The 25,700-nt window shown below is 45.6% G+C and overlaps 1 protein-coding gene, 1 long non-coding RNA gene and 1 other non-coding gene across 4 annotated transcripts; all 3 read right to left on the bottom strand.

The window, feature by feature from the left end:
- Positions 1–101: 101 nt before the first annotated feature.
- On the bottom strand, positions 102–7,373 carry LOC134731714 (uncharacterized). Its single transcript, XR_010114209.1, has 2 exons — positions 3,190–7,373; positions 102–1,627 (listed from the first exon to the last, which is right to left on the bottom strand). It is a non-coding gene; the product is annotated as an uncharacterized lncRNA (long non-coding RNA).
- Positions 7,374–10,999: 3,626 nt separating this feature from the next.
- On the bottom strand, positions 11,000–13,055 carry MT3 (metallothionein 3). 2 transcript variants are annotated; one of them, XM_055233142.2, is made up of 4 exons: positions 12,898–12,998; positions 12,463–12,558; positions 12,145–12,210; positions 11,000–11,244 (listed from the first exon to the last, which is right to left on the bottom strand). In XM_055233142.2, the coding sequence occupies exons 1-4, from the start codon at positions 12,965–12,967 to the stop codon at positions 11,135–11,137; spliced, it is 342 nt and encodes a 113-aa protein (XP_055089117.1). In that variant the 5' UTR covers positions 12,968–12,998; the 3' UTR covers positions 11,000–11,134. The 2 variants fall into 2 exon arrangements, with proteins under 2 accessions (XP_055089117.1, XP_055089118.1); XM_055233143.2 differs by lacking the exon at positions 12,145–12,210 and having other exon boundaries at positions 12,898–13,055.
- A 12,514-nt stretch (positions 13,056–25,569) lies between these two features.
- LOC129457899 (U7 small nuclear RNA) lies at positions 25,570–25,631 on the bottom strand. The gene has a single exon (XR_008649440.1). It is a non-coding gene; the product is annotated as a U7 small nuclear RNA (small nuclear RNA).
- Positions 25,632–25,700: the final 69 nt, after the last annotated feature.

Below are 25,700 nucleotides of genomic sequence, written 5' to 3' on the forward strand. Positions count from 1 at the left end.
GTCTCAATTTAAAGGCAATTTGCTCAGGAAAGCCTTCCTGTAACCCCTTGTTACCAGCAAACACATCCCTTCTTTGTAGCACTTATTGCAATTACAGTTGCTAGTAAGAAAGAAGCTAACACTTTTTATTTATTTTTAATAGAGATAGGGTCTTGCTATGTTGCCCAGGCTGGTCTTGAACTCCTGGCCACAAGCAATGCTCTTTCCTCGGCCTCCCAAAGCACTGGGCTTACAGGTGTGACTCACCACACCCAGCCTGCTAACACTTTTCTATATCACACGTCCTGTGCCAGCTGTTCAGTTCTTTGCATATGTGAACTCAATCCTTTCGATGGCCCTGTAAGATGGGGACTGTTATTATCCACATTTGACAGAGGGAGAAACCGAGGCTCAGAGAGGTTAAGTAACAATACCAGTCACTAACTAGGAAAGGGCCACACCAGGCATTGGAGCTCCAGAGCCTGAGAGCTTGGCCTTCTATCCCTTAGCCTCTCCCTGCAGCCGGTGCTGTGTGTGGCTTTTTGTTTAATCCTTGTCTCCCCAGGAGGCTGTGGGCTGTGTCTGCTGCATTGACTGTCCTAGCTCTAGCATCTGGCACTGCGCCCGGCTCATGGTGGGTGCTTAATAATGCAGAGGAATGGAGAGAATCGGATCCTGCCAGGAGCTGGAAGGAGGCACTGTGAAGGGTGAGGCCTGCCTTGTGGAGAGCCAGCTTGGAAAACCTGCATTCAGGGAGAAGCTAAATTCCTGCTGCATCATCCCTTCCTCACCCATCTGGCCTCAACTTTCCCTCTCTGTCTTACCTGCCCCCAAGCCCTGTGCTTCTGCTGTTGGGTCAGACCCTGCCATGCCACACCCTTCTCCAAACACACACTCCATGTTTTTGCTCCTCTTCTACCATCCCCCAAATGCCCCCTCCTCCAAGGAGTCTTTACTGAGCCCCCAACCTGATGGCATCTCTCCCTTCTTTTTTTTTTTTTTTTCTGAGACAGAGTCTCACTCTATCACCCAGGCCGGAGTGCAGTGGCTCTGTCACAGTTTACTGTGGTGTCAACCTCCCAGACTCAAGCAATCCTCCTGCCTCAGTCTCCCGGGTAGCTGGACCACAGGCATACCCTAGCATGCTCAGCTAATTTTAAAACTTTTTTTGTAGAGACAGAGGTCTTACTGTGTTGCTCAGGCTGGTCTCAAAGTCCTGGCGTCAAATGATCCTCCTGCCTTGGCCGCCCAAAGTGCCAGGATTATAGGCATGAGCCACTGCGCCTGACCATCTCTCCCTTCTTAAAGCCCCCAGAGATTTTGGGTTGCACCTCCCCTCCCTCCCTGAGCCACAGTCTTCCCATCTATCAAATGAGCACAGCCTACATGCCTTGGCCTGGACTTTTCTTCCAGCTCTGAAGCATCCAGGATTCCACTCAGGTTGTTCTTGTAATGGTCTTATCTTCCCCATCAGTCTGTGAGCTCCCTCAAAGGCAGAGACCGTTTCTTTTCATGTATCCCCAAGTGACCAGCAGAGGGCATGGTGACTTTTGAGCATCCATAAATATTTTTGTGATGAAACGGTGTGGAGGGCTGGGTTGAGATGCAGACTCGGTGGACATGTACGTCTCCTGTGCGTGCTCAATCCCTTGCAAAGCCAGAAAAGGTCATTCATTAAAAGGCTGAATGGCAGAAGATAAAGAAGAACCCAGAACAAAGTTGGAGGACTCACACTATCCAATTCCAAAAGTTACAATAAGCCACAGTAATCAGGGCTGTGTGGTATTGGTACGAGGACAGGCATAGATTGATGGAACACAATCGAAAGTCTAAAAGGAAATCACGTGTATGGCCAATTGAATTTTGACAAAGGTCTCAAAACGATTCAATAGAGAAAGGGTAGATGTTTAAACTAATGATACTGAGACAAATGGATATCCACATGTAAAAAAAAAGAAAAGAAATTAGATTTTTACCTCACATTACACACCAAAATTAACTCAAAATGGATCATAGACTTAAATTTAAGAGCTAAAACTATAGAACATAGAACACCTAGAGTAAAGCACAGGAGAAATCTTTATGATCTTAGGTTAAACAAAGAGGTCTTAGATATGATACCATAGTCACAACTTATTAAGGAAAAAAATTGATGAATTAGACTTTCTTAAAATTAAAAAGTTTTGTGCTTCAAAGACATCATTAATAAAATCAGGAGAGAGCCCCAGAAGACTGGGAGAAAATATTTACAAAGCATATATCTGATTAAGGACTGGTATCCAGAATATATAAAGAACTCTTATAATTCAATAATACAAACAATGGAATTTTAAAAAGGGCAACGCCCGTAATCCCAACACTTTGGAAGGTTGAGGTGGGTGGATCACTTGAGGTCGGGAGTTCAAGACCAGCCTGGCCAACATGGCAAAACCCCATCTTTACTAAAAATACAAAAATTAGCCAGGTGTGGTGGTGCACGCCTGTAATCCTAGCTACTCAGGAGGCTGAGGCAAGAGAATCGCTTGAACCCGGGAGGCAGAGGTGGCAGTGAGCCAAGATCGTGTCACTGCACTCCAGCCTGGGCAACAGAGTCAGACTCTGTCTCAAAAACAAAAACAAATTAGCCAGGTGTGGTGGCATGCACCTGTGGTCCCAGCTACTCGGGAGGCTGAGTCACGAGAATTGCTTGAGCCCAGGAGGCAGAGGTTGCAGGGTGCCAAGATCATGCCACAGCACTCAAGCCTGAGCAACAGAGAGACTCTGTCTCAAAAAATAATAATAATAATAAAATAAAAATAAAAAATAAAAGTAAACTGGCAAAAATGCATACTCAAAATAATTGAAAGCAGGGACTCAAACAGGTATTTGTATAACAATATTCATAGCAGCATTACACATGATAGCCAAAAAGTGGAAACAGCCTGAATGTCCATTGATGAATGAATGGATAAACAAAATATGGTATAGACATGCAATGGAAAATTTATTCAGCCTTAAGAAGGAATGAAATTTTAACACATCTTACAGCATAGACAAACCTTAAAAATGTTATGATGGCCGGGCGCGGTGGCTCACACCTGTAATCCCAGCACTTTGGGGGGCTGAGGTGGGCAGATCACGAGGTCAGGAGTTCAAGACCAACCTGGCCAATATGATGAAACCCTGTCTCTACTAAAAATACAAAAATTAGCTAGGCATGGTGATGCGCACCTGTAGTTCCAGCTACTCAGGAGGCTGAGGCAGGAGAATTGCTTGAACCCGGGAGGCAGAGGTTGCAGTGAGCCGAGATCATGCCATTGCACTCCAGCCTGGGCGACAGAGCGAGACTCCATCTCAAAAAAAAAAAAAAAATTATGCTAAATGAAATAAGCCAGACACAAAAGGACAAATATTGTATGATCCCAGCTTATGTGAAGTAAGTAGCGTAGTCAAATCCACAGAGACAGAGAGTAAAATGGTGGCCCCAGGGCTGGGTGGTGGGGCATGGGGGGGTGGCGTGGAGTTAGTGTTTTATGGATAGAGTTTCAGTTTGGCAAGATGGAAAAGTTCTGGAGATGGATGATGGTGACGGTTCACAACAATGCAAATGTACTTAAAGCCACTGCACTGTACACTTAAAAATGGTACATTTTATGTTATGTATATTTTACCACAATATAAAAGAGAAAAAAATGGGCAAAATCTTCTCATAGACATGTCATGAAAGAAAATACATGAATGGCTAATAAGCACATGAAAAGATGCTTAACATCATGAGTCACTAGAGAAATGCAAATTAAAACCACAATGAGACCAGGTGTGGTGGCTCATGCCTGTAATCCCAACACTTTGGGAGGCCAAGGCAGGTGGATCACAAGGTTAAGAGATTGAAACCATCCTGGCAAAACTAAAACAAAACAAAAATTAGCTGGGCGTTATGGCACATGCCTGTAATCCCAGCTATTCGAGGGGCTTAGGCAGGAGAATCGCTTGAACCTGGGAGGCGGCGGTTGCAGTGAGCCGAGATCGTGCCATAGCAGAACAGAACATAACAGAACGAGACTCTGTCTCAAAAAAAAAAAAAAAAAAACCACAGTGAGATACTACTTTATACTTGCTAGAAGGCTATCATAAAAAAGATAGACAACAAAAAGTGTTGGTGAGAATGTGCAGAAATTGAAATGCTTATGCATTGCTGGTGGAAACGTTAAGTGGTATAGCCTCTTTAGTACCATATGACCCAGTGATTCCACTCCTAGATATCAACCCAAGAGAAATAAAAATATATGGCAAAGTAGAGCGCAGTGGCACGCACCTGTAGTCCCAGCTACTCAGAAGGCTGAAGTAGGAAGATCAATTGAACCCAGGAGTTCAAGGCCAGCCTTGGCAACATAGCAAGACCCCCATCTCTAAAATATACGTATATGTATATATCCACACAAAGACTCATGCACAAATATTTACAGCCATTTATAAACATAGCTATCATCCAAAATAGCAAAAAATGACAGCAACTCAAAAGTCTATCAATTGGTGAATGGATAAACAAATACAATATCTAAACACTACTCAGTAATCTAAAGGAAGAACGAATTAGTAATACATACAACAAAGTGGAATGAATCTCACAAATATTATGTTAAGTGAAAGAAGCCAAATGCAAAAGACTACATATTGTATGATTCCATTTATATAAAATGTCTAGAAAAGGCAAACCTATAGAAACAGAAGGCAAGTCAGTGGTTGCCTAGGGGTGGGGTGGGAGCAGGGATTAACTACAAATAGGCACAAGGGAACTTTTGGATGATGGAAATGTTCTAAAACCGGATTGTGGAGTTGGTTGCACAACTCTAAAAATTTGCTAGTATCATTGGATTGTACCCTTACAATGGGTGAATTTTATGACATGTAAACGATACATTGATAAGGGTGTTAAAAAATAAAAGAATACCACAAGGAGGCCAGAGACTTTGAAAACTTTCTGAAAAACAAAAAGCAGATGGAAGACAAAGGATCAGTGACCAAAACATATAAAGAGCTTCTACAAATCAATAAGAAAATGACAAATAACTGAATATAGAAAGAACAAAGAATGTGAAACAACAGTGCACAGAAAATGACAACGAATAAACCAGTGGGAAAATGCTTAACCTCACTGCTAAAAGAAAAGATGCAATTTAGAACCTAGGATGTCATTTTTCACCCACCAGGTCGACAAAATGTAAAGTTAATAGTTAGGGCTGATGACGGGATTAAGCATTGAAAATTCTCAGACACTGCAGGTGGAATGTAAATTGGAACAGCCTCAGTGGAGGGCTGTCTGGCAGAATATGTGAAAAGTAATAAGGGCTATTTCCTGTGCTCCAGTGATTACACATCTCAGCTTATAACTCAGAGAAACTCACTGGCACAGGTGCACAGTCTGCATATTGAAAAAAGTGGAAGCCACCTAAATGTCCATCCATCAGTCTGTAAGACAGTTGCAAAATGAACTATGATATAACCATTCCATTATGTTTTCTGTAGCAGTTATTAGATCTTTATCTCCTAACATGGAAAAATTGTCAAGACATTTTCTTTTTCTTTTTTTTTTTTTTTGAGACAGGGTTGTGCTATCTTGCCCAGGCTGGAGTGCAGTGACATGATCATAGCTCACTGCTCCCTCAAACTCCCAGGCTCAAGTGTTCCTCCCACTTCAGCCTCCCAAGTAGCTAGGACTACAGGTGTGTGCCACCATGCCTGGCTCATTTTTTATTTTTTTGGAAAGACGGAGTCCCACTTCTCACTATGTTGCCCAGGCTGGTCTTGAACTCCTAGGCTCAGGTGGTTCTCCTACCTTGTCTTCTCAAAGTGCTGGGGTTATAGGCATGAGCCACCATGCCTGGCCAAGACATATTGTTGAGTGAAAAAAAGGTAAGTGGTACTATTCACTTGCATACTTAAAAATTAGTCAACCAGAAGTGAAACATTAATATGTGTAAAGCTAAAGATTCTCCCCCTTGATTCTCCTGGAAAAATCCCATTCCCTTTCTATACATTTATATTCATATATACACAAATGTGGGATTTTTATTCCTCTTTTTACATAATTGGCATTATACTATATGTATTGTTTAGCGTTATATGATACACTCTGTTCTACAGCTTCTTCTTTTTTTTTTCTTTCACTTAATGGTAAGTTGTGGAGGTGTTTCCACTGCATTATCCAAGTCTTATCTCATTCTTTCTATTAGATGTTCATTATGATCTTTTTTTTTTTTTTTTTTTTGAGACAGGCTCTTCCCCAGACTGGAGTGCAGTGGGGTGATCTTGGCTCACTGAAACCTCTACCTCCTGGGTTTAAGCAATTCTCCTGCCTCAGCCACCTGAGTAGTTGGGATTACAGGCATGTACCACCACCTGGCTAATTTTTGTATTTTTAGTAGAGATGGGGACTCGCCATATTGGTCAGTTTGGTCTCAAACTCCTGGCCTCACATCATCCGCTTGCGTCAGCCTCCCAAAGTGCTGGGATTACAGGCACGAGCCACCGCACCTGGCCCATTATGATCATTTTTAAAAACTACTTCTCTACTAAAGGATATTTAGCTTGTTTTGAGACTTCTGCTGATACAGATGATAGTACAGTCCTGGGTGAAGGTATATACTTGTTAAATTTGAGTAACTACTGTTAAGTAGGTACATCCCCAAAGTGGCTGCACCTATTTACACTCCAGCAGGGGATGGAGGTATGTAACCAGTCCCCTACCCCTCACTATCAATAAAAAATAACAACCTTTTATGATTTTGCCAAATGAATGACAAAATGTTATTTTAGTTTCCATTTCCTTGATAGAATGAAGTAAAACATTCATTCTATTTCATTTCATTTGTTCTTTAGCCTTTCAAGTTTATTTTTCCATGAATTGCTTAGTTATATCCTTTACCTAATTTTTTTTTTCTTTTTTTGAGATGGAGTCTCGCTCTGTGGCCCAGGCTGGAGTGCAATGGCGCGATCTTGGCCCACAGTAACTTCCGCCTCCTGGGTTCAAGTGATTCTCCTGCCTCAGCTTCCCAAGTAGCTGGGATTACAGGCACCCACCACCACACCTGGCTAATTTTTGTATTTTTAGTAGAGACGGGGCTCTGCCATGTTGGCTCGAACTCCTGACCTCAGGTGATCCATCCGCCTCGGCCTCCCAAAGTGCTGGGATTACAGGCGTAAGCCACTGCACCCATCCTTTTGCCTAATTTTTAAATTGTTGTCTGTTTCTTATCTATTAATAGAAACTACTTATATATATTGTAGATAATGATCTTTTGTCAAACGTTTGTGTGTTTGTGTACAAAAGATCAATATGTACGTAGACAGTAGTACCCCTCATCCACAGGGGATACTTTCAAGATCCCCAGTGGATGCCAAAGCTGTGGATAGTACTGAACCCTATATATACTATGTTTTTTCCTATGTGTACATATATATGTATGATAAAGTTTAATTTATACATTAGGCACAATAAGCGTTAACAAATAATAGAACAATTATAACAATATACTGTAATAAAAGTTATATGAATGTGATCTCCCTCTCTCATCTCATAATCTTATTGTGTGTAATATTTTTGGACTGTGGTTGACTGTAGGTAACTGGAAAGTGAAACTGTGGATAAGGGGGGACTACTATATACACACACTATATGAGTCAGCTCGGGCTGCTGTAACAAAATACTGTAGACTGGACAGCTTAAACAACAGACATTTATATTTTCACAGTTCTGGAGGATGGAAGTCCACGATCAAGGTGCCAGCATGGTCAGTTTCTTGTCCATCTCACCATCTTCACAAAGAAGAGGTGTATTCACGTGACCTCTTCTTTGTGCACAAGAAGAGAGAGTGAGCAAGTGAGCTCTTGGTGACTCCTCTATAAGGACACTAACCCTATAGTTGGAGGGCCCCACACCTGTAACTTCATTTAACCTAAATTACCTCATTATAAACCCTGTCTCCAAATACAGTCACATTGGGGCTTCGGGCTTCATCATGAATTTTGTTGAGGGGACACAAATCCACAGCACACAGTATATTAATAGAAACTATTGTCCTTCATCATTTAGCTTTATTGTTTAAAATTATAAAATACGATGACATAAAATTTGTCATCTTAAAGATTTTTAAGTGTGCAGTTCAGTAATAAGTATATTCAGATTGTCTGCAACCCATCTCCAGAACCCTTTTCATCTCGCAAAACTGAAACTCTATACTGATTAAACAACTCTCAATTCCCACTTTGTATTAGCTTGTTTTCACACTGCTATAAAGATACTACCTGAGACTCGGTAATTTGTAAAGAAAAAAAGATTTAATTGACTTACAGCTCTGCATGGCTGGGGAGGCCTCAGGAAACTTATAATCATGGTAGAAGGCAAAGGGGAAGCAAGCACTTTCTTCACAGGGTGGCAGGAGAGAGAGAACAGAGGGGGAACTGCCGAACACTTTCAAAACCATCACCTCTCATGAGAACTCACTCACTATCATGAGAACAGCATGGGGGAAACCACCCCCATGATCCAATCACCTCCCACCAGGTCCCTCCCTTGACACGTGGGGATTACAATTTGAGATGAGATTTGGGTGGGGACGCAGAGCCAAACCATATCATCCCTCCCTCCAGCCCCTGGCAACTTCCATCCTACACTTACACCTGTCTCTGTGTAGCTAGACTATAACGGCTCTAGGTGTCTCATACGCATGGAATCATACAGAATTTGTCTTTGGGTGACGGGCTTGTTTCACTCAGCATAATGTCCTCAAGATTCATTCATGTTGTAGCACATGTCAAATTTCCTTGCTTTTTAAGGTTGAATAATATTCCTTTGTATGTATATAACACACCTTGTTTATCTGTTCATCTGTCAATGGACACTTGGGTTGCTTCCACTTTTTGGCGATTATAAATAATCCTGCTATGAACACGTGTATAAGAAAATCGCTTCAAGACTCTGCTTTCAATTCTTTGGGGTATACCTAGAAGTGAAATTGCTAGATCATATGGAATTCTATTTTTAACTTTGAGAACTATAGTTTTCCACAGCACTGCACCATTTTACATTCCTACCAGCAATGCACAAGGGTTCCAATGTCTCTACATTCTGGCCAACACTTTTATTTTGTTTTTCTGATACCAGCCATCTTAGCGTATATGAGGTGACTTTCCTTCTTTTTTTATGCTTTTTGTAACACAAGGCAAGCCAGAAGCAAGAAAACAATGCATGCTTAAGTTTAGAGGGCTACCCTTTAGTTAGATAGCCTGTGTTCAAATCCTGGCTATACCACATCACTCTAGCTGTGTGTCCTCACGCAAATTTCCCCAACCCCTACTGCCCCATCTGTAAAATGAAGTTAAAAATCATACTGATAGCCTTGGCAACCTGGCAAAATTCAGCCTCTACCAAAAAAAACCAAAAACAAATTAGCTGGGCGTGGTGGGATGCGCCTGTAGTCCCAGCTACTCGGGAGGCTGAGGTGGGAGGATTGTTTGAGCCCTGAAGGTCCACACTGCCCTGATGGCACCACTGCCCTCCAGCCTGACAAAAAAAAAAAAAAAAAAAAAAAGCCTGCCTCTAATCCCAGCACTTTGGGAGGCCGAGGCAGGTGGATCACTTGAGCTCATGAGTTCGAGACCAGCCTGGGCAACATGGTGAAACCCCCATCTCTACAAAAATTAGCCAGACATGTAAATTGTTCCAACACCTTTCACTGAGTAGTGCGTACTTTCCCACTGGTTTGTTCATCTCTTACTTCCAGCAACACAGAGGTTTGTTTTTGGACTGTCCTCTGTCCAGTTGATCTCTTCCTGACCCTCCACCATTTTCCAGAGCTTTGGGAACGATTGGAGCTACCAGGTTGAAGCCAGCTCCCTTTGTTGTTCCTTTTCAAAGCTGGCTTGGCTTTCCTTGCATTTTCCTTTTCTAAACTCAGCCTGTTAGGAGAGATATCGATATACATATATATATCCTGGTGAGCTTTTGAATTAACTGTCAGCAAAAAACTAACTTGGAGGAAAAGTGATGGGTTCACAGCATTGTATCCTCTTACTGGGAAACTTTTGTTTCCCAGAATTCATTTCTCCCTTCTTAGCTCACCCAGGTAAACCTGAGTGTTCTCTTTCACCAAGGACTGGATCACAACTACTGTGGATAAAAGCTCTTATTACCCTACTTCCCCTTGAAGACAGGAGGGGCTGGAGACAAACTGCCAAATAAGAAGATGTGAAAGGGAACCGAACAATGTGCTTTGGGGAAACAGGCTATTCAGGGTGGTGACTTTGGGAATGCAGCTGACAGCCAAGACAAGCCCCTGGGCCTCCTGGACTCTCCTCCGATAACTCTGAAAACAGGCAGCTTTGCAGGAGCAACTAGAAAATCCCCAAATTCACAGGCCCTACAGGCTAGGGGCTGGCCTTAACTCCCCCAACGCTATCCTACAGATGAAGAAAGTGAGGTCAGGAGGTTGGAGAGGGACAAACCTAGTTGAGCCTGGTCTCTCCTGTTTCTCAGACTTGAACTTGACTTAGCAGGAGGGCGGGGTGCCATCTGGAGGTGGAGGAGAATGCATTCTGTCCCCTGGGCTCCACCCCAGCCCCAAACAGACCAGTGGCCAAGTGTCAGTATTTTTTTTTTTTTTTTTGAGGCAGAGTCCTGCTCTGTCACCCAGGCTAGACTGCAGTGCCAGCATCTCAGCTCACTGCAACCTCCACCTCCTGGGTTCAAGCGATTCTCCCGCCTCAGCCTCCCGAGTAGCTGGGATTACAGGCACATGCCATCAGGCCCGGCTAATTTTTGTATTCGTAGTAGAGATGGGGTTTCACCATGTTGGCCAGGCTGGTCTTGCACTCCTGACCTCAGGTGATCCGCCCACCTCGGCCTCCCAAAGTGCTGAGATTACAGGCGTGAGCCACTGCACCCAGCCAGGGCTTCACTCTGAACTGTGTGGCTCCCTTGGAGTAAGCTCCCCCACTGCTCCACATCCTTCCCCCCTTTAAGAAGAGACCAGTCCTTGGCTCATGCTGTTCATGGGATTTATTGTCACTCCCCCAAGGTCAACAGGGGAAGGGGACACCAGCCACACCTCACCACAGGCATAGGTGGCACTGAGCCACCTGGCACTATCTCCATGTGCTCCACACGGAGGGTGCTTCCTCACTGGCAGCAGCTGCACTTCTCTGCCTCTGCCTCGGCCCCCTCTCCACCTTTGCACACACAGTCCTTGGCACACTTCTCACACTCCGCAGGGCAGCAGGAGCAGCAGCCTGCAGATAAAATGGAAGATGACCAGTCTGATGCACACTCCCCCAATCCGTCCCCATCAAAGGGGAGGGAAGGGTGCTGGGTGGGGAGTCATCCTGGTTCATTCAGCCAGGGCTGGTCGCAGCCCCCTTCTTAGCCTCACACCTGCTTTGACTCAGCATCTATGTCGCGGCAGTGGCATCCTGCACCACCACAGGGGCGAGGTACCCAGGAAATAGACCAGAGCCCTGTGGGTGGATGCCAGGAGGTCCTGGGGGCTGGTGGGCTCAAGCCCAGGTTAGGTGGGTACTAGGCCTTAAGGAGAAAGCATCACAGGGTAAACGACCTTGAAAGGGGCCTTAAAGGATAAACTTGGGAGGGGCAGATATGGTGCAGATGTAAGGGGCCCAGGAAAGCCGTGGGGAGGCGGTGGGGACCTGTGCCTGGTTTTATACCTAGGGAAGAAGGGAGCCTTCCTCCCACCTCTTACTCCCTATGCATATTACACTGCCCTGAGCTGGGGAGACTTTGAGATCAAACTGAGAGGATCCCTAAGGCCCGAGAGAGGCCAAGGGACCGGAACTCCAGAGCTAAGGCCCAGCCTCACTAATGGCTTCCCCAGGTTTTAGGGGTTTTGGGGGTGGGGCGGGAAAGGTTGGACCAGTGTGGCAGTCCTCAATCCCAGCTGCCACTGGAGTCTTCTGGGGATTTACAAAAACCTCTCGTCCCACGCCTAGGCCATCAGTTCCTGGGTGTGGGGCAGGAGCATCTGTATTTTAATGTCTGCCCGGGTGGTTCTGTTCCAGCAAGAGGCAGAAACCACGGGATCGGGGCCTGGCTGTCCCTCCACATCCTGCGTGGTGAGACACCGACTCCGCAGAGCGGAGGGGGCGGCGGCAGAGGGGAAGGGTCCCTGCACTCACTCTTCTTGCAGGAGGTGCATTTGCATCCCTCGCACTTGCAGGAGTCCGCGCAGGTGCAGGAGCCACCTAGAGAGGGCGACGCCACAGGAAGGGTTAATGTGGACAAACTCGGGTCCCCACGCCTGTCCTCACGAGGAGATGGGGTGCCAAGTCTCCCTGTTCTCCGCGACACAGGCATACCCGCCCTTCACGAGGTGAAGAATAGGGAATCAGGAGCCCTTCCCCCAAGTGTCCTTGAGCGAAGGCGCAGGGCGTGGGTTTCTTTGCAGGTACAAGGGCGCGCGGTGCAGCAGGATGGGAGCGGGGGCGGGGGCTCACCAGAAGGGCAGGGGCAGGTCTCAGGGTCCATGTCGAGGCGAGCAGCAGCTGGAGGCGGTGAACGGGCTTCTCCAAGCAACTGGACGCGCGGCTTGGCTAGTGGCAGCAGGTGGCGATGCTTTTATAGCCCCAAGCTGGGGCGCGCATGCCAAGCCCGCTGGGCTCCCGCCCCTGCGCACCGCGCCCGCTCTTTCCGTTTGTCCGCTTGGGCCCCGGCGCACGCACTGCGGCATCTGTCGCCCGCCCCCGCCGTGTGTGTGCACGGCTGGGGCCCACTCGCCCACGCCCGCGCGTGCGCCCCCACTCCCACCCCGCATCCGCGTGCACGACCCACTCGCCGCCGCTATGCGCGCGCTGCCAGCCCACTCCCCGCGTGGGTCCCGCAGGGGACATGCTCGCCGCAGCAGCCGCCACTGCGTGGAAGCGCGCACGTACCATCTCCGAAAGTGAAGAAAAACGCGCTTTGCTTATTTCCCGACTCTTCCCTGCCTCTCTTCCCCTTCATTCTAGAATTCTCCAGCCTGGGCGACAGGGCGAGACTCCGTCTCAAAAAAATAAATAAATAAAATAATTATCCGGGACGCCAGATCCGTTCAAACGAGTTGCTGAGCTGGGGGCAGAAAGAACCTGCTCAAGTTGAGCCCGACACTGACTCTTGCGCCCTCCGAGTGTCACTGGCAAGGGGCGTGTTCCATTTCCCCGCTGTCCTGCCTGGCATCTTCAGATCCTTGACTCCTAACCCTCCATTATACAGACAAGAAAAAGTGAAGCCAGAGAAGCGGAAATGTGCCTAGGTCCCAGAATGAGCCTGAGGCCGAGCCAGGCCTAGAACTCAGAACTCAGGTACCTAGAGGGATTGTCAGTGGGGGGCATGTTAAACTCAGGGCAGCTCGGTGAGATTTTTCTATTTATAAAAAGGAGGCCGGACGTGGTGGCTCACGCCTGTAATCCCAACATTCTGGGAGGCCAAGGCGGGCGGATCACCTGAGGTCGGGAGTTCGAGACCAGTCTGACCAACATGGAGAAACCCCATCTGTACTAAAGATACAAAATTAGCAGGGCGTGGTGGCAGGCACCTGTAATCCTAGCTACTCAGGAGGCTGAGGCAGGAGAATCACTTGACCCTGGGAGGCAGAGGTTGCAGTGAGCCCAGATCGTGCCAATGCACTCCAGCCTGGGCAACAAGAGGGAAACTCCGTCTCAAAAAAAAAAAAAAAATTATCTGGATGTGGTGGCATGCACCTGTAGTCCCAGCTACTTGGGAGGCTGAGGCAGGAGGATTGCTTGAGCCCAGGAGGTTTGGGAGGCTGCAGTAAGTAAGCCTTATTGCGCCACTGCACTCCAATCTGGGTCACAGAGCAAGACCCTGTCTCAAAAAGAAAAGAGAGCCTAGGTAAAATAAGACTGATCAATGTTTATATGAATATAAGGGATTTGGGTGCAGAATGAAAGGAAAAGAGGTCTAAGCTGCCAAGGAGAATCATTTGTGACTGAGCAGGGTAGTGTGAGTGAGAATGAGACCCCGAGAAGTGGAGAGGAGAGAGGTCATTGCTCCTCAAAAGCGAAGGCCATTCAGGGGTCTAGATGAAGTTTGCGGGGCAGCAAAGAAGGGACCAGAGCTGGGAGAGGACCTCTGTAAAAGGCATTTTAAAAAATGTTACTGTGAAGTGTGTGATTGTCACTGTCTCTGCTGTCCCTCTGAGACTTTCTGAAAATCTTCCTTGCTTGCTAATGCCTTCACAGAAGGGGTTGTGTTTCGGGGTAGATGGAGACGAGCATTAAGATGTCTCCAAAGGCCAGTGGCTCGACGTCTGTAATCCCTATGCTTTGGGAGGTCAAGGTGAGAATTACTTGAAGCCAGGAGTTTGAGACCAGCCTGGGCAACATAGTAAGACCCCATCTCTACAAAATGAATAAATAAATAAATAAATAAACAAATAAATAAATAAATAAATAAAATAAAATAAAAAAAATTTTAAAAATTAGCCAGGAGTGGTGGGGAGCACATGTACCCCTAGCTACTTGGAAGGCCGGGGTGGGAGGATTGCTTGAGCCCAGGAGTTTGAGGCTGCAGTGAGCTATGATAACACCACTGAACTGTAACCTGGATGACAGAGCAAGACCCTGTACCTCCCCCGCAAAAAAGATGGCCCCCAAATGAAGGCAGGGACAGAGGAGGTGTTTGACAAAGAACTAGTCACACTGGGGTAACCCAATAAGGAAATTCATCCTGAGATGAGAATTTTTAAAGCAAAGCCTGCACTGGGCAGGGAGAGAACAGCTGCATGCTGTGCTACCACAGGAGAGGGGTACCCAGGCCAACCAAGGCTAACCAAGGTCCAAAATAGAGCCTTGTATGGACAGTCAGAGGCTGTATTCAAGTGTAGGTTCTCACACGGACAGTGTAGGTTCCAGCCACTGGACAGCTGGAATATCAGATCTCAGAGTTCGCCAACTCTAGCATCAGCCAGTCATCTGTTTCTTTGCTTTCATTTTGCCTAAGGGCACTCTGGCCTCTAACTTCTTTGCCTTAGGCCCTGAACCTCAGGGTTTCTGTATCTAGGACCTTCATGCTTGGGATGCACTCAACCGAAGCCGCCTCCCCCACAGTCTCCCTCAGGTCTGTCAGATTTCTTTGGGGTTGAGGCTTCAGAGCTGGCATAGCAACCTCCTCCCTGCCCCAAGGGTGGCCAGGATATTGAGGGGTCTGAAAACCACAGCATCTTTTTGATACCCCCTACCCCTCATCCTCCATGTGGCCTTCAGTTCTCAGCCTCCATGAGGAGCATGCCGTGCAGGTCTATCACTCCGGGAGGTCCCTTTCTCCCCTACCTTTATCCTTTCTGAGCCCTTGTTAATTCTTACATTTCGAAGTGGCCAGGTGCAGTGGTTCACACCTGTAATCCCAGCACTTTGGGAGGCTGAGGCAAGCGAATCATTTGAGATCAGGGGTTCGAAACCATCCTGGCCAGCATGGTGAAACCTCGTCTCTACTAAAAATTCAAAAAAATTAGCCAAGCATTGTGGCGGGTGCCTGTAATCCCAGCTACTAGGAGGCTGAGGCAGGAGAATCACTTGAATCCAAGAGGCGGAGGTTGCAGTGAGCCGAGATCGCACCACTGCACTCCAGCCTGGGCAACTAAGCAAGATTCTATCTCAAAAAACAAACAAACAAACAAACAAAAAACAGCTCGAAGTTATTTTGTCTATGTTTCCATAGCCTGTGATTCTCCTTCCCCAGATAACCATGCAAGTCACTCCCTTCTTTCTTTACTTCTAAGTCTTTGTTCAAATCTGCTTTCCTGTGAAGCCAATCATGATCACACTATGTAAAATTGCATGCCTCGACGCCCCAGTACTTTTCATCTCCTTTACCTTGCTCTATCTTCCCTTTTTCCATAGCATTTAACATTTACAAGCAAACTAAATAATTTACTTATTTGTAATGATTATATGTCGTCTGTCTCCTCCTGCTAGAATTTAAGCAAGAAAGAGCAAGGATCATTGTTTTTGTTCACTGGTGTCTCTGAAGTGCCTATAACAGTGCCTGGTACATGGTAGACATTCAGGACACATTTACTTGATGAGCGAATGAATGAATGAGTCTGAGGTCATGCTAGTTGAGTTTACAGTATGACTCTGCCACTTAATAGTAATATGGCAGCTAGGCATGGTGGTGTGCACCTGTAGTTCCAGCTACTTGGAAGGCTGAGGTAGGAAGATCATTTGAGCTCAGGAGTTCAAGGCAAGTCAGGGCAACATGGCAAGACCCCTTCTCTCTCTAAAGCAAACAAACAAACACCATAGCAAGTTACTAGCTAGGTCAGCTTAACATTTCTGTGCCTTGAATTGCTCAACAGTAAAATGAAAATAATACTAATAGTAATAATAGTTCCTGCTTAATAGATTTGTCAGGGACTTAAATAGGATGGCGTTGGGAAAAGACTTAGAGCAGGGTCCTCACCACATTGGTTCTCATGCTTTACAAATGAAGAAATCAGGTGAGGACTCTGCAGGGAGCCTGGGTTCCTAAATCTCCTGCTTGACACCCAGTCTCATGGTTGGCCTCAGCTCTATGCTTCCTGAAACACAGTCACCTGTGGCCTGTAATTGATACAGTACTGCAGACATCAGCATGGGCCACCTAAGTCACAGACATCAGTCCTCAATTGAGACTTTGCACCCAATCCTAGAGCTTCCTGGCAGAAGGGAGTTCACAGAAACTTTTACTTTTTCAATTAGACTGGGGCCAAGAGGCAAGACCAATAGGCTGAGGGGTGGAGATCACTCAAGGTCACACTAAGGGATTTTCCATCCCCATATGATCCCCAGATGATCTCAGAAAAAAAGCAAGACCCCCAGCAAGTCCCACACCTTGACTGAAATTGGTCCAGTGCAGGATTAAGACTATTGCATCGCTCTCAAACAGTTTCCCAATTTACTATCCTGGGACTGAACAATTGGCTAGGATTTTAGGAGCCTGGGCATACAGTATACAAAAAGAGTTTGCAAATATGCAAATCTACAGATAAAGTCATTTCTTGGAGAGATCCGGATTTATTAGTAGAATGAATGTTGAATGAACAATTTTGTACACAGGGCAGCTGAAGCTAGAGAAAAGGCAGGGGTCTAGAAGTCCCGTGGTTTCTAGTTTCAGCTTGTCTAGTAAGTGGTGTAGTGAACCCAAGGAAGCCTCTCCCCAATTTGTGCCCCACTTTTCACATGAGTTGACCAGATGACTGCTAGTGGCTACTATGGACAATGTCTTCCACTTGCTGGGAGTTTACCATGTGCCAGGTACCATATAGAGCACCATGGGGAGCTAATCTCATGTTATCTCACTGACTCCTTCACATATTATCTCATTGACTCCTTCCAGTTATCCTTATGGTAGGCATCATTAACCCCCTTTTGTAGGGGAGGAAATCGAGGCTCAGATTCAGTGGCTTGTCTTGGAGGCAGACCCTGGACTTAAATCTAAGTGCATTACTCTTCAGCCGCCCTGATGTCTTTAATTCAATCCACTATGAATTCTAGTTATTAGGCATGCTACCTGCCAGGCTCCTGGATAGCTGATAATGCTTTGATACCCCAAGCAAACTTTACAGAATTGCAGAATCTTCATCAGCAGCAAAGAAAGTCATTCTGCTTCCTCTCTCTACCCACAAGGCAGGTCCTCGACCTCTGGAAATGCCCCATTCAGGCCCTACATGACCTGCACCAGTCCTGACTCAGCCCACAGCCTGACCTGTGATAGTGTACGTGGTTTCCCACACAAGAGGACATCAAAGCACTGACTTTAGGCCAGGCGTGGTGGTTCACACCTGTAATCCCAGCATTTGGGAGGTCAAAGCGGGTGGATCACTTGAGGTCAGGAGTTCGAGACCAGCCTGCCCAACATGGTGAAACCTTGCCTCTACTAAAAATACCAAAATTAGCTGGGCGTGGTGGCGGGCGTCTGTGATCGCAGCTACTCGGGAGGCTGAGGCAGGAGAATCACTTGAACCAGGGAGGCGCTGCAGTGAGCTGAGATTTCATCACTGCCCTCCAGCCAGGGTGACAGAGTGAGACTGCATCTCAAAAAAACAAAAACAAAAAAACAGAACAGAACAAAACAAAACAAAACACTGACTGTAGACCTCTCTGTGAAGGTAGATTCTCCATTCCAAGCAGATCCTGGCCTGGACCAAGTTCTGGCCCACAACAACGGGGTCCCAGCACTTATCTGGAGGAGACCAAATCTCTGAGCTCAGTGCAGTCACTGTGAGCCACAGGAACTAGCTTCTGGGGGCCTACATTCTTTTAGGTCTTTTGTGATGTTGGCTTCCCAAATATCACTGGATCATTGATGCCCCAAGATCTTGCCCTCAAGTTGGCAAAATTCCCCTCCTCCCCTATCCTATCCTTTGTGGAATCCTCTTTTTTTTTTCTTTTTGAGACAGGGTCTCACTCTCACCCAGGCTGGAGTACAGTGGTGTGATCTCAGCTCACTGCAACCTCCACCTCCCGGGTTCAAGCAATGCTTCTGCCTCAGGCTCTCCAGTAGCTGGGATTACAGGCGCCCGCCATCACGCCCAGCTAATTTTTTGTATTTTTAGTAGAGACAGGATTTCACCATGTTGGCCAGGCTCATCTTGAACTCCTGACCTCAGGCGATCCACCTGCCTTGGCCTCCCAAAGTGCTGCGATTACAGGCATGAGCCACCATGCCCAGCCCCTTTGTGGAATCCTAATTAGGGAAAAGGAGTCAGACTGGTGGGACCAGAGAGAGCAAAGAGATAAAGCAAATAACCTCTGGGTCTACCTTGGCCCAGGACATATGGCCCTCCAGTGCAGATAACATACATAACTCACAGAATTCCTGCTTACCATCAAACGCCTCAATTTATCAAACACCCCTGCTGAGGAAAGAATGCAAGTTAAGCTCCCTGCTGCATTGGTGTTATCAATCAGCCCAAGTTCCATTCTATAAAATCCTCAGAAAGCCTTTGCTTCCTTGCAGTTGGCTCCTCTTCTACTGGTTTTGCCAGTTGCTCCCCGGCAATGTATTTTCATACTTTCTTTAATAAATCTGCCTTTCTTTATCTACAACTGTCTTGGTAAATTCCTTTACCCCCGCATCCCTGGCCCAGATAGCTGTCGCTCACCCATGACATCCTTGCCCCACTTACACCAGGGTTTCAGTAGGGATCCTGAGATTCTTTCTGAAAACTCATCCCATGAGTACCATCTGCCTTTTTTTTAGCAAATGAGGAAACTCAGAGACAGCATAGATTTTGTCCAAAGTCACACAGCAAAGTTGTAATGAAGCCAGAACCTGAACCATGTCTCTTGACTCCAAGCCTGATTCCACTGGTCTAGCTTCCCAAAGTGAGATGATTGTATGAAATAACCTCGAATCACATTAAAAATTATTCCCTTTTCAGTCTTAATGAATCTTCCTGGTTGCTCCAAGGAGACTCAGCTTGGAGCTAAGATGTCTTCAGTGCCTCTCCTTCTCTCTCTCAGTGCCCAGCTTTTCTCCCTCTCTCTCTCTCTGTCACTCCCTCCCTCCTTCCCTCCCTCCTTCCCTCCCTCCCTCGTTTGTCCTTGAGACAGGGTCTTGCTCTGCCACCCAGGCTGGAGTGCAGTGGTACAATCACGGCTCAATGCATCCTTGACTTCCCTGGCTCAAGCGATCCTCCCACCTCAGCCTCCTAAGTAGCTGGAACCACAGGTACACACCACCATGCCTGGCTAATTTGTGTGTGTGTGGTTTTTGGGGTATTTTGTTGTTTGTTTGTTTGTTTGTTTGTTTGTTTGTTTGTTTTGGTAGAGTCAGGGTTTCACCATGTTGCCCAGGATGGTCTGGAACTCCTGGGCTCAAGTGATCCTCCTGCCTCAACCTCTCAAAGTGCTAGGATTACAGGCGTGAGTCACTGTGCCCGACCCCAGCTCCCCTTTTTAACAGAGAATGGGCTGAGGAGTCAGGAAAGAACAGGGGAGCCCCACCATACCACAGTACCTAGCTAGACATTTAACAACTTGGCTTTATGTTGTCTGTATTTGTCTCCATGGTTACCTCCTGTTTATGGCAAATGATTCAGCATCTCTTCTACAGTAGTGGTATGAGATTTCCTTGTAAAAGAAATTTCAGGCCGATCGCATTGTCTGATGCCTGTAATCCCAGCACTTTGGGAGGCCAAGGTGGGCAGATCACCGCCTTGATCAGGAGTCTGAGACCAGCCTGGCCAACATGGTGAAACCCTGTCTCTACTAAAAATACAAAAATTAGCTGGGTGTGGTGGCTCATGTCTGTAGCCCCAGCTACTCAGGAGGCTGAGGCAGGAGAGTCACTTGAACCTGGGAGGCAGAGGTTGTGGCGACCTGAGATCTTGCCTCTGCCCTCCAGCCTGGGAGACAGAGTGAGACCCTGTCTCAAAACAACAAAAAACTACATATCCTTTTAGGCCCTGCTCAAATGCCATGTCCTCCAGGAAGTCTTCACTCCTGCCTGCAGCCAGCTGTAACCTCCCCTCCTTGGCACTTCTGTGGGGTCTTGTCTAGATATATTCTCCCCTACAGGAGAGGAGACAAGACATTCTGACATCTCCAAGACAGACTCTGAGATCCCTGAAGTTGGGGACTAAGAGGGATGATTCCTTCCCCTCCCCACTCTTGTGCTTAGCAAAGTTCCCTGAGTACCTGAAATGTCCTTTGAATGTTGAGTGAATGAATGCCTGTGAGAATTGAGTGAGTCTGACTTTGGGCTAATTCTTTTTGTGGGACCCCTTGAAGGTTGAGTCATGAAGAGTCAGGCTTAGTTAAATACGGAGCCAGGAAGTTACCCTGTAGCCCCCACCATCCTGCTTGGCTTAAAAGAGTAACATGGTGGTGAATTTCATTTCAGACCACAAACATCTATTGAGCATCACCTTAATCCAGACTTTGTGTTAGGAATGCCAGATACAAAGATTAGTAAGAAATTTCCTTCTTCAAGAACTCACATCCTGGGTGAGGAGAAAGCTGCTTAATAAAAGATCAACACATGGGCCAGGTGCGGTGTCTCACGCCTGTAATCCTAGCACTTGGGGAAGCTGAGGCGGGCGGATTGTTTGAACTCAGGAGTTCGAGACCAGCCTGGGCAACATGGTGAAACCCCATCTCTACAAAAAATTAGCTGTGCGGTGGCATGTGCCTGTGGTCTCAGGCATCTGGGAGGCTGAGGCAGGAGGATCCCTTCAGCCCGGGAGGTCAAGGCTGCAGTGAGCAGAGATCATGCCACTGCACTCCAGCCTGAGTGACAAAGTGAGACCGTGTCTCAAAAAAAAAAAAGAAAGAAAAGAAAGAAAGAAGAAAGGAAAGAGGGAAGGAAGGAGGGAAGGAAGGAAGGGAGGGAGGGAGGGAAAGAGAGAGAGAGAAAGAAAGAAAAGAAAAGAAAAGAAAAGAAAAGAAAAGCAAAGAAAAGAAAAGAAAAGAAAAGGAAAGGAAAGGAAAGGAAAAAAGAAAAGAAAAGTAAAGAAAAGAGAAAAGAAAAGAAAAGATCAAAATGCTGCTAGGAGTCTGCATAGTAGATCGGTAGCACCCACGCCATTTTACATAAACTGGTATCCCCTCTTTCCCTTCCTAATTATTAGCTTCCTAGGTGCAGGAACAGGCAGCATTGCCTTCTCCCAGGAATGACTTTGGAGCATCAAAGATCCCTCTCACACCTCATTTATCTCAGTGGTTCTCAGCAGTGGGTGATTTTGCCCCCAGGGGTCATTTGGCAATGTCTGGAAACATTTTTGATAGTGTTGGGGTTTCGGGGGCAGTGGTGCTACTGGTGTCTAATGGATAGAAGCCAGGGATACTGCCAAATATCCTAAAATGCACAGGATAACCCCCCAAAACCAAGGCTCATCTGGCCCCAAATGTCAATATTGCCAAAGCTGAGAAATCCTGCTCTACTTTATCCTGTAACAACCCTGCCTTGATTTTTAGCAGCTCAAACATGTAGGGAAAAGAGCCAGTGAAATCAAAAGACCTGCTTCGCAATCCCGGCCTTGTCGCCAACTTGCATGTTTGGCCTCTACCAAATGCAGAGTGTCATGAGCTGCCCCTGCCTCGTTGACAAAGGTGTTTGGGGGCTCAAATATGTCAAATCGAAGGAAGACACTTGGGGAAGTAATTTTCAAGGGAAGGTGGACAGTAAAGCTGGGCATAGAGAAGGGGGAATCCTCCATTTAGCCTATATCTCTTGTCGTCAGATGGCCCAACTTTTCCAAGAAGGTTTCAATTCCAAATATTCTACCCTTTCCTTGTCTTCAAAATTAAATTCGATAATTCATGCCATCTGTGCCTCAGATTTTAAAAACACCTGGGTCTCCACCTGGGTCTAGCTCTTCTCCCCAACTCCTCCTCCTTCTTTGTTGATTGTAGAAAATTCTGGAAAAAAATGAAAAGTACATATATAATCCCCTTAGATATAAAATTAGAAGCCCACAGTACACGCTAATTTATAAATGACTTTCTTCCTTGCTTATCAGTAGATTGTGAACATCCATGACATGAATTTCACTTCTATAATTTTATTTTAATAGATTTATTCCATAATTGACTTACCCAGTACCCTACTTTGAGACATTTTGATTGTTTCCAAATCTTCACTATTATAATCCATGCCATGATAAACATCTTGGGAGCATTTGTATGTGTATATTCATGGTTCTTCTTTTCCTTTCCATAGAACATTTCTTAAAGTAAAATTTCTGGCTCAAAGAATACATACTTTTTTTTTTTCCTTTTCAGAACGTATTTATTTATTTTAAAACATGCTACTTCAGAAAATTTTGGGAAATTCTAAAACACAGAAAGAAGGAAAAGTAAAAATTATCTTTTACTGTGATCTGAACATAATCCCTGTTGACATTTAGTATAGTATATTTTGTATTCTATGTGGCTTCTTTTTGAAAAACTACTGCATAACTAATTGATGGCCTATTGTCTGTTTAGGTTTTGCTGTAACCATTTTCTGTGTTTTTGCCTTTTTTTTGAGACAAGGTCTCACTCTGTCGCCCAGGCTGGAGTGCAGTGGTGTGCTCTCAGCTCACTGCAACCTCTGCCCAGGGTTCAAGCGATTCTCCCACCTCAGCATCCCCGAGTAGCAGGTGTGCACCACCACTCCTGGCTACTTTTTTTTGTATTTTTTGGTAGAGACAGAGGTTTTACCATGTTGGCCAGGCAGATCTTGAACTCCTGACCTTAAGTGATCTGCCCGCCTCAGCCTCTGAAAGTGCTGGGATTACAGGCATGAGCCATAGCACCCGGCCTGTTTTTGTTTTTTTTATAATCTTAGCTTACTTGAACATTTTCATGGACTTGGACTTTAGGTTTTTTCCAGTTTTTCACAAATGTAAATAGTACTGCAATGAATCTTTTTGTGAGTAAGGTTGTCTTTCTCTTTTTTCAGACAGGGTCTCACTTTGTCGCCCATGCTGGAGTGCAATGGTGCAAACATTCACAGCAGCCCTGACTTCCTGGGCTCAAGTGATCCTCCTGTCAGATCCTCGCAAGTAGCTGGGATTCCAGATGCATGCCACCACATTCAGCTAGTTTTTGTATTACAATTTTTTTTTAATAAATATTTTGACAATTGAGATGGGGTCTTGTTATGTTGCCCAGGCTGATCTTGAACTCCTGGGCTCAAGCGATCCTCCCACCTTGGCCTCCCAAAGTGCTGGGATTGTAGGCATGAGCCACCATGCCTGGCCAATTTTGTATTTTTTGTAGAGATGGGGCTTCACTCTGTTGCCCAGGCTGGTCTCAAACTCCCTGGGCTCAAACGATCCACCTGCCTTGGCCTCCCAAAGAGCTGGATTACAGGCGTGAGCCACTGTGCCCAGCCTTCTTTTTCCTTCTTTTCTGAATTTGTGGTGAACTCCTTAGAATAGGTTTCTAGAAGTAAAACGACGGGGTCAAGCAGGAAGAATGTTTTTATGGTTCTTTGATGTACTCATATTGCCAAATTATTTTAAAAGCCCACGCCTTGTGAATCTGGGTGATTTGCACGTTGTTATGGCCTGGTGAGCCCTTGGAGAGCTTGTCCTGATTTGTCCTCCCAGCAGCCATGTCTGAAGGTCCTAGGACTTTTCTAGACTCTCTTGGGTCCCAACAGCAGCCAGAGTGAAGTGAGAACATCCGCCCTCAAAACGCAGGATTCCTGCTGCCCCGTCTCTGGGCCTGGAGCGCCCCCTACAGCCCACCTGAGGACCTTGCCTTCCTGTCCTGTGATCTGAGCTCCTCCTCCCTCCTCACCACACCCTCCTCTGGCCTCCACCTCAGTCCAGGTATGGCCTGAGCAGGTGCAGAGTGGGTCACAGCCTTTCTGAGGTTGCCATTGTCCCTTAGGCAGTACAGGAACACAAGCCATGACGTGTCAGCCTCCTGACACAACACTTTCCTGCTCTAGGCTGCTCTGACACGAGAGAGCTCTTCTTTTTCTTGACCTAAAATCTGTTTCCTTGGTGATTCCTCTTAATGCTCAAGTGTTATCCCTCAGGGCCACAGGTAGCCGCTCTGCTCACTTATCCCTGTGGCCTTTCTTCCCCTCCATCTCACCTTCCCTCATGGCCTTCAAGCTTCTCCACCAGCTAGTTCTGCTTGAGCTTGGGACAAGGTCTCTCACTTCCCTGAGTCTCAGTTTTCCTCACCTGTGGAATGGACAATAATCTCTATCCTGCAGAGTTATTGTAAAGATTCAAAATCATACCAATGAAAAGCCTGGCTCAGATTTTTGGCTCAAGATGAGAGGCTGGGCACATAGATTTCCTCTCCTCCTCCTGAATACACACTGAAAGAAAGTAAAGAAGGATAAAGAGGGAAAAAGAAAAACCAATGAAAGAGCTGTGTTGGGGGAGATGGCTTGGACAGTACATCAAGATATCAGAGATTTTACCATTTCTGGAATACTGGAATGAGTTAAATCACATTTATGGGTAAATGGGAGTAGAGAAAGCCACAGCTCAAATCAAGAAGTGCAGAAGTCTATAGGAGATTTTGGGGTGCTTTGTTTTGTTTTGGTGGGGTGAGGTGAGGCACCAGCAAAATGAAAAGGAGTCCAAGATAGAGAATGATAGGGGAATCCAAGAAGCAATGGTTCTAAACTAGGAGAGCAATGAAAATACATCCCAGAATGACAGTTGTATAGCAGATCCGGAAATAAGTCAGTGAATATTAGATCACTCGACAAATAGCATGATTAAAAATGGAATTATCTTAATGATAGAGTAAAAGACGTATCTGCCCATGTGCCTATACAAGGGGGAAAAAAGACAGTTGAAATGCCAGGAAAAACATAAAAGTCCTGTAAGGAAATAATAGTCCAAATTGTAAGCAAACTAAAATGTGACCTGATTCTGAGCAAGTCTCAGAAGAGAATATTATTCTTTTATTTCTTTTCTTTTATTATTATTAAAATATTTATTATTATTATTTTATTGTATATTTATTATATATTATATTATATAATAAAATATATATTATATAATATATAATAAAATATTATATATTATATATTTTATTATATATTTATTATATATTATTATTTATTATTATTTTATTGTATATTTTATTATTATTTCTTTTTTTATGGGTTTTCTGGTGAGAAGCAGAAAATCTGCTAGATAAATTCCGAAAGAGCTTAACTTCTTTATCTAAGTGGCCCACGTTTATTGATACGGAGTTACATATTCTTCTTTGTGGATCCATTTATTCTTGGC

This window comes from Symphalangus syndactylus, chromosome 11 (genome assembly GCF_028878055.3).
Source record: "Symphalangus syndactylus isolate Jambi chromosome 11, NHGRI_mSymSyn1-v2.1_pri, whole genome shotgun sequence".
NCBI lineage: Eukaryota > Metazoa > Chordata > Mammalia > Primates > Hylobatidae > Symphalangus > Symphalangus syndactylus.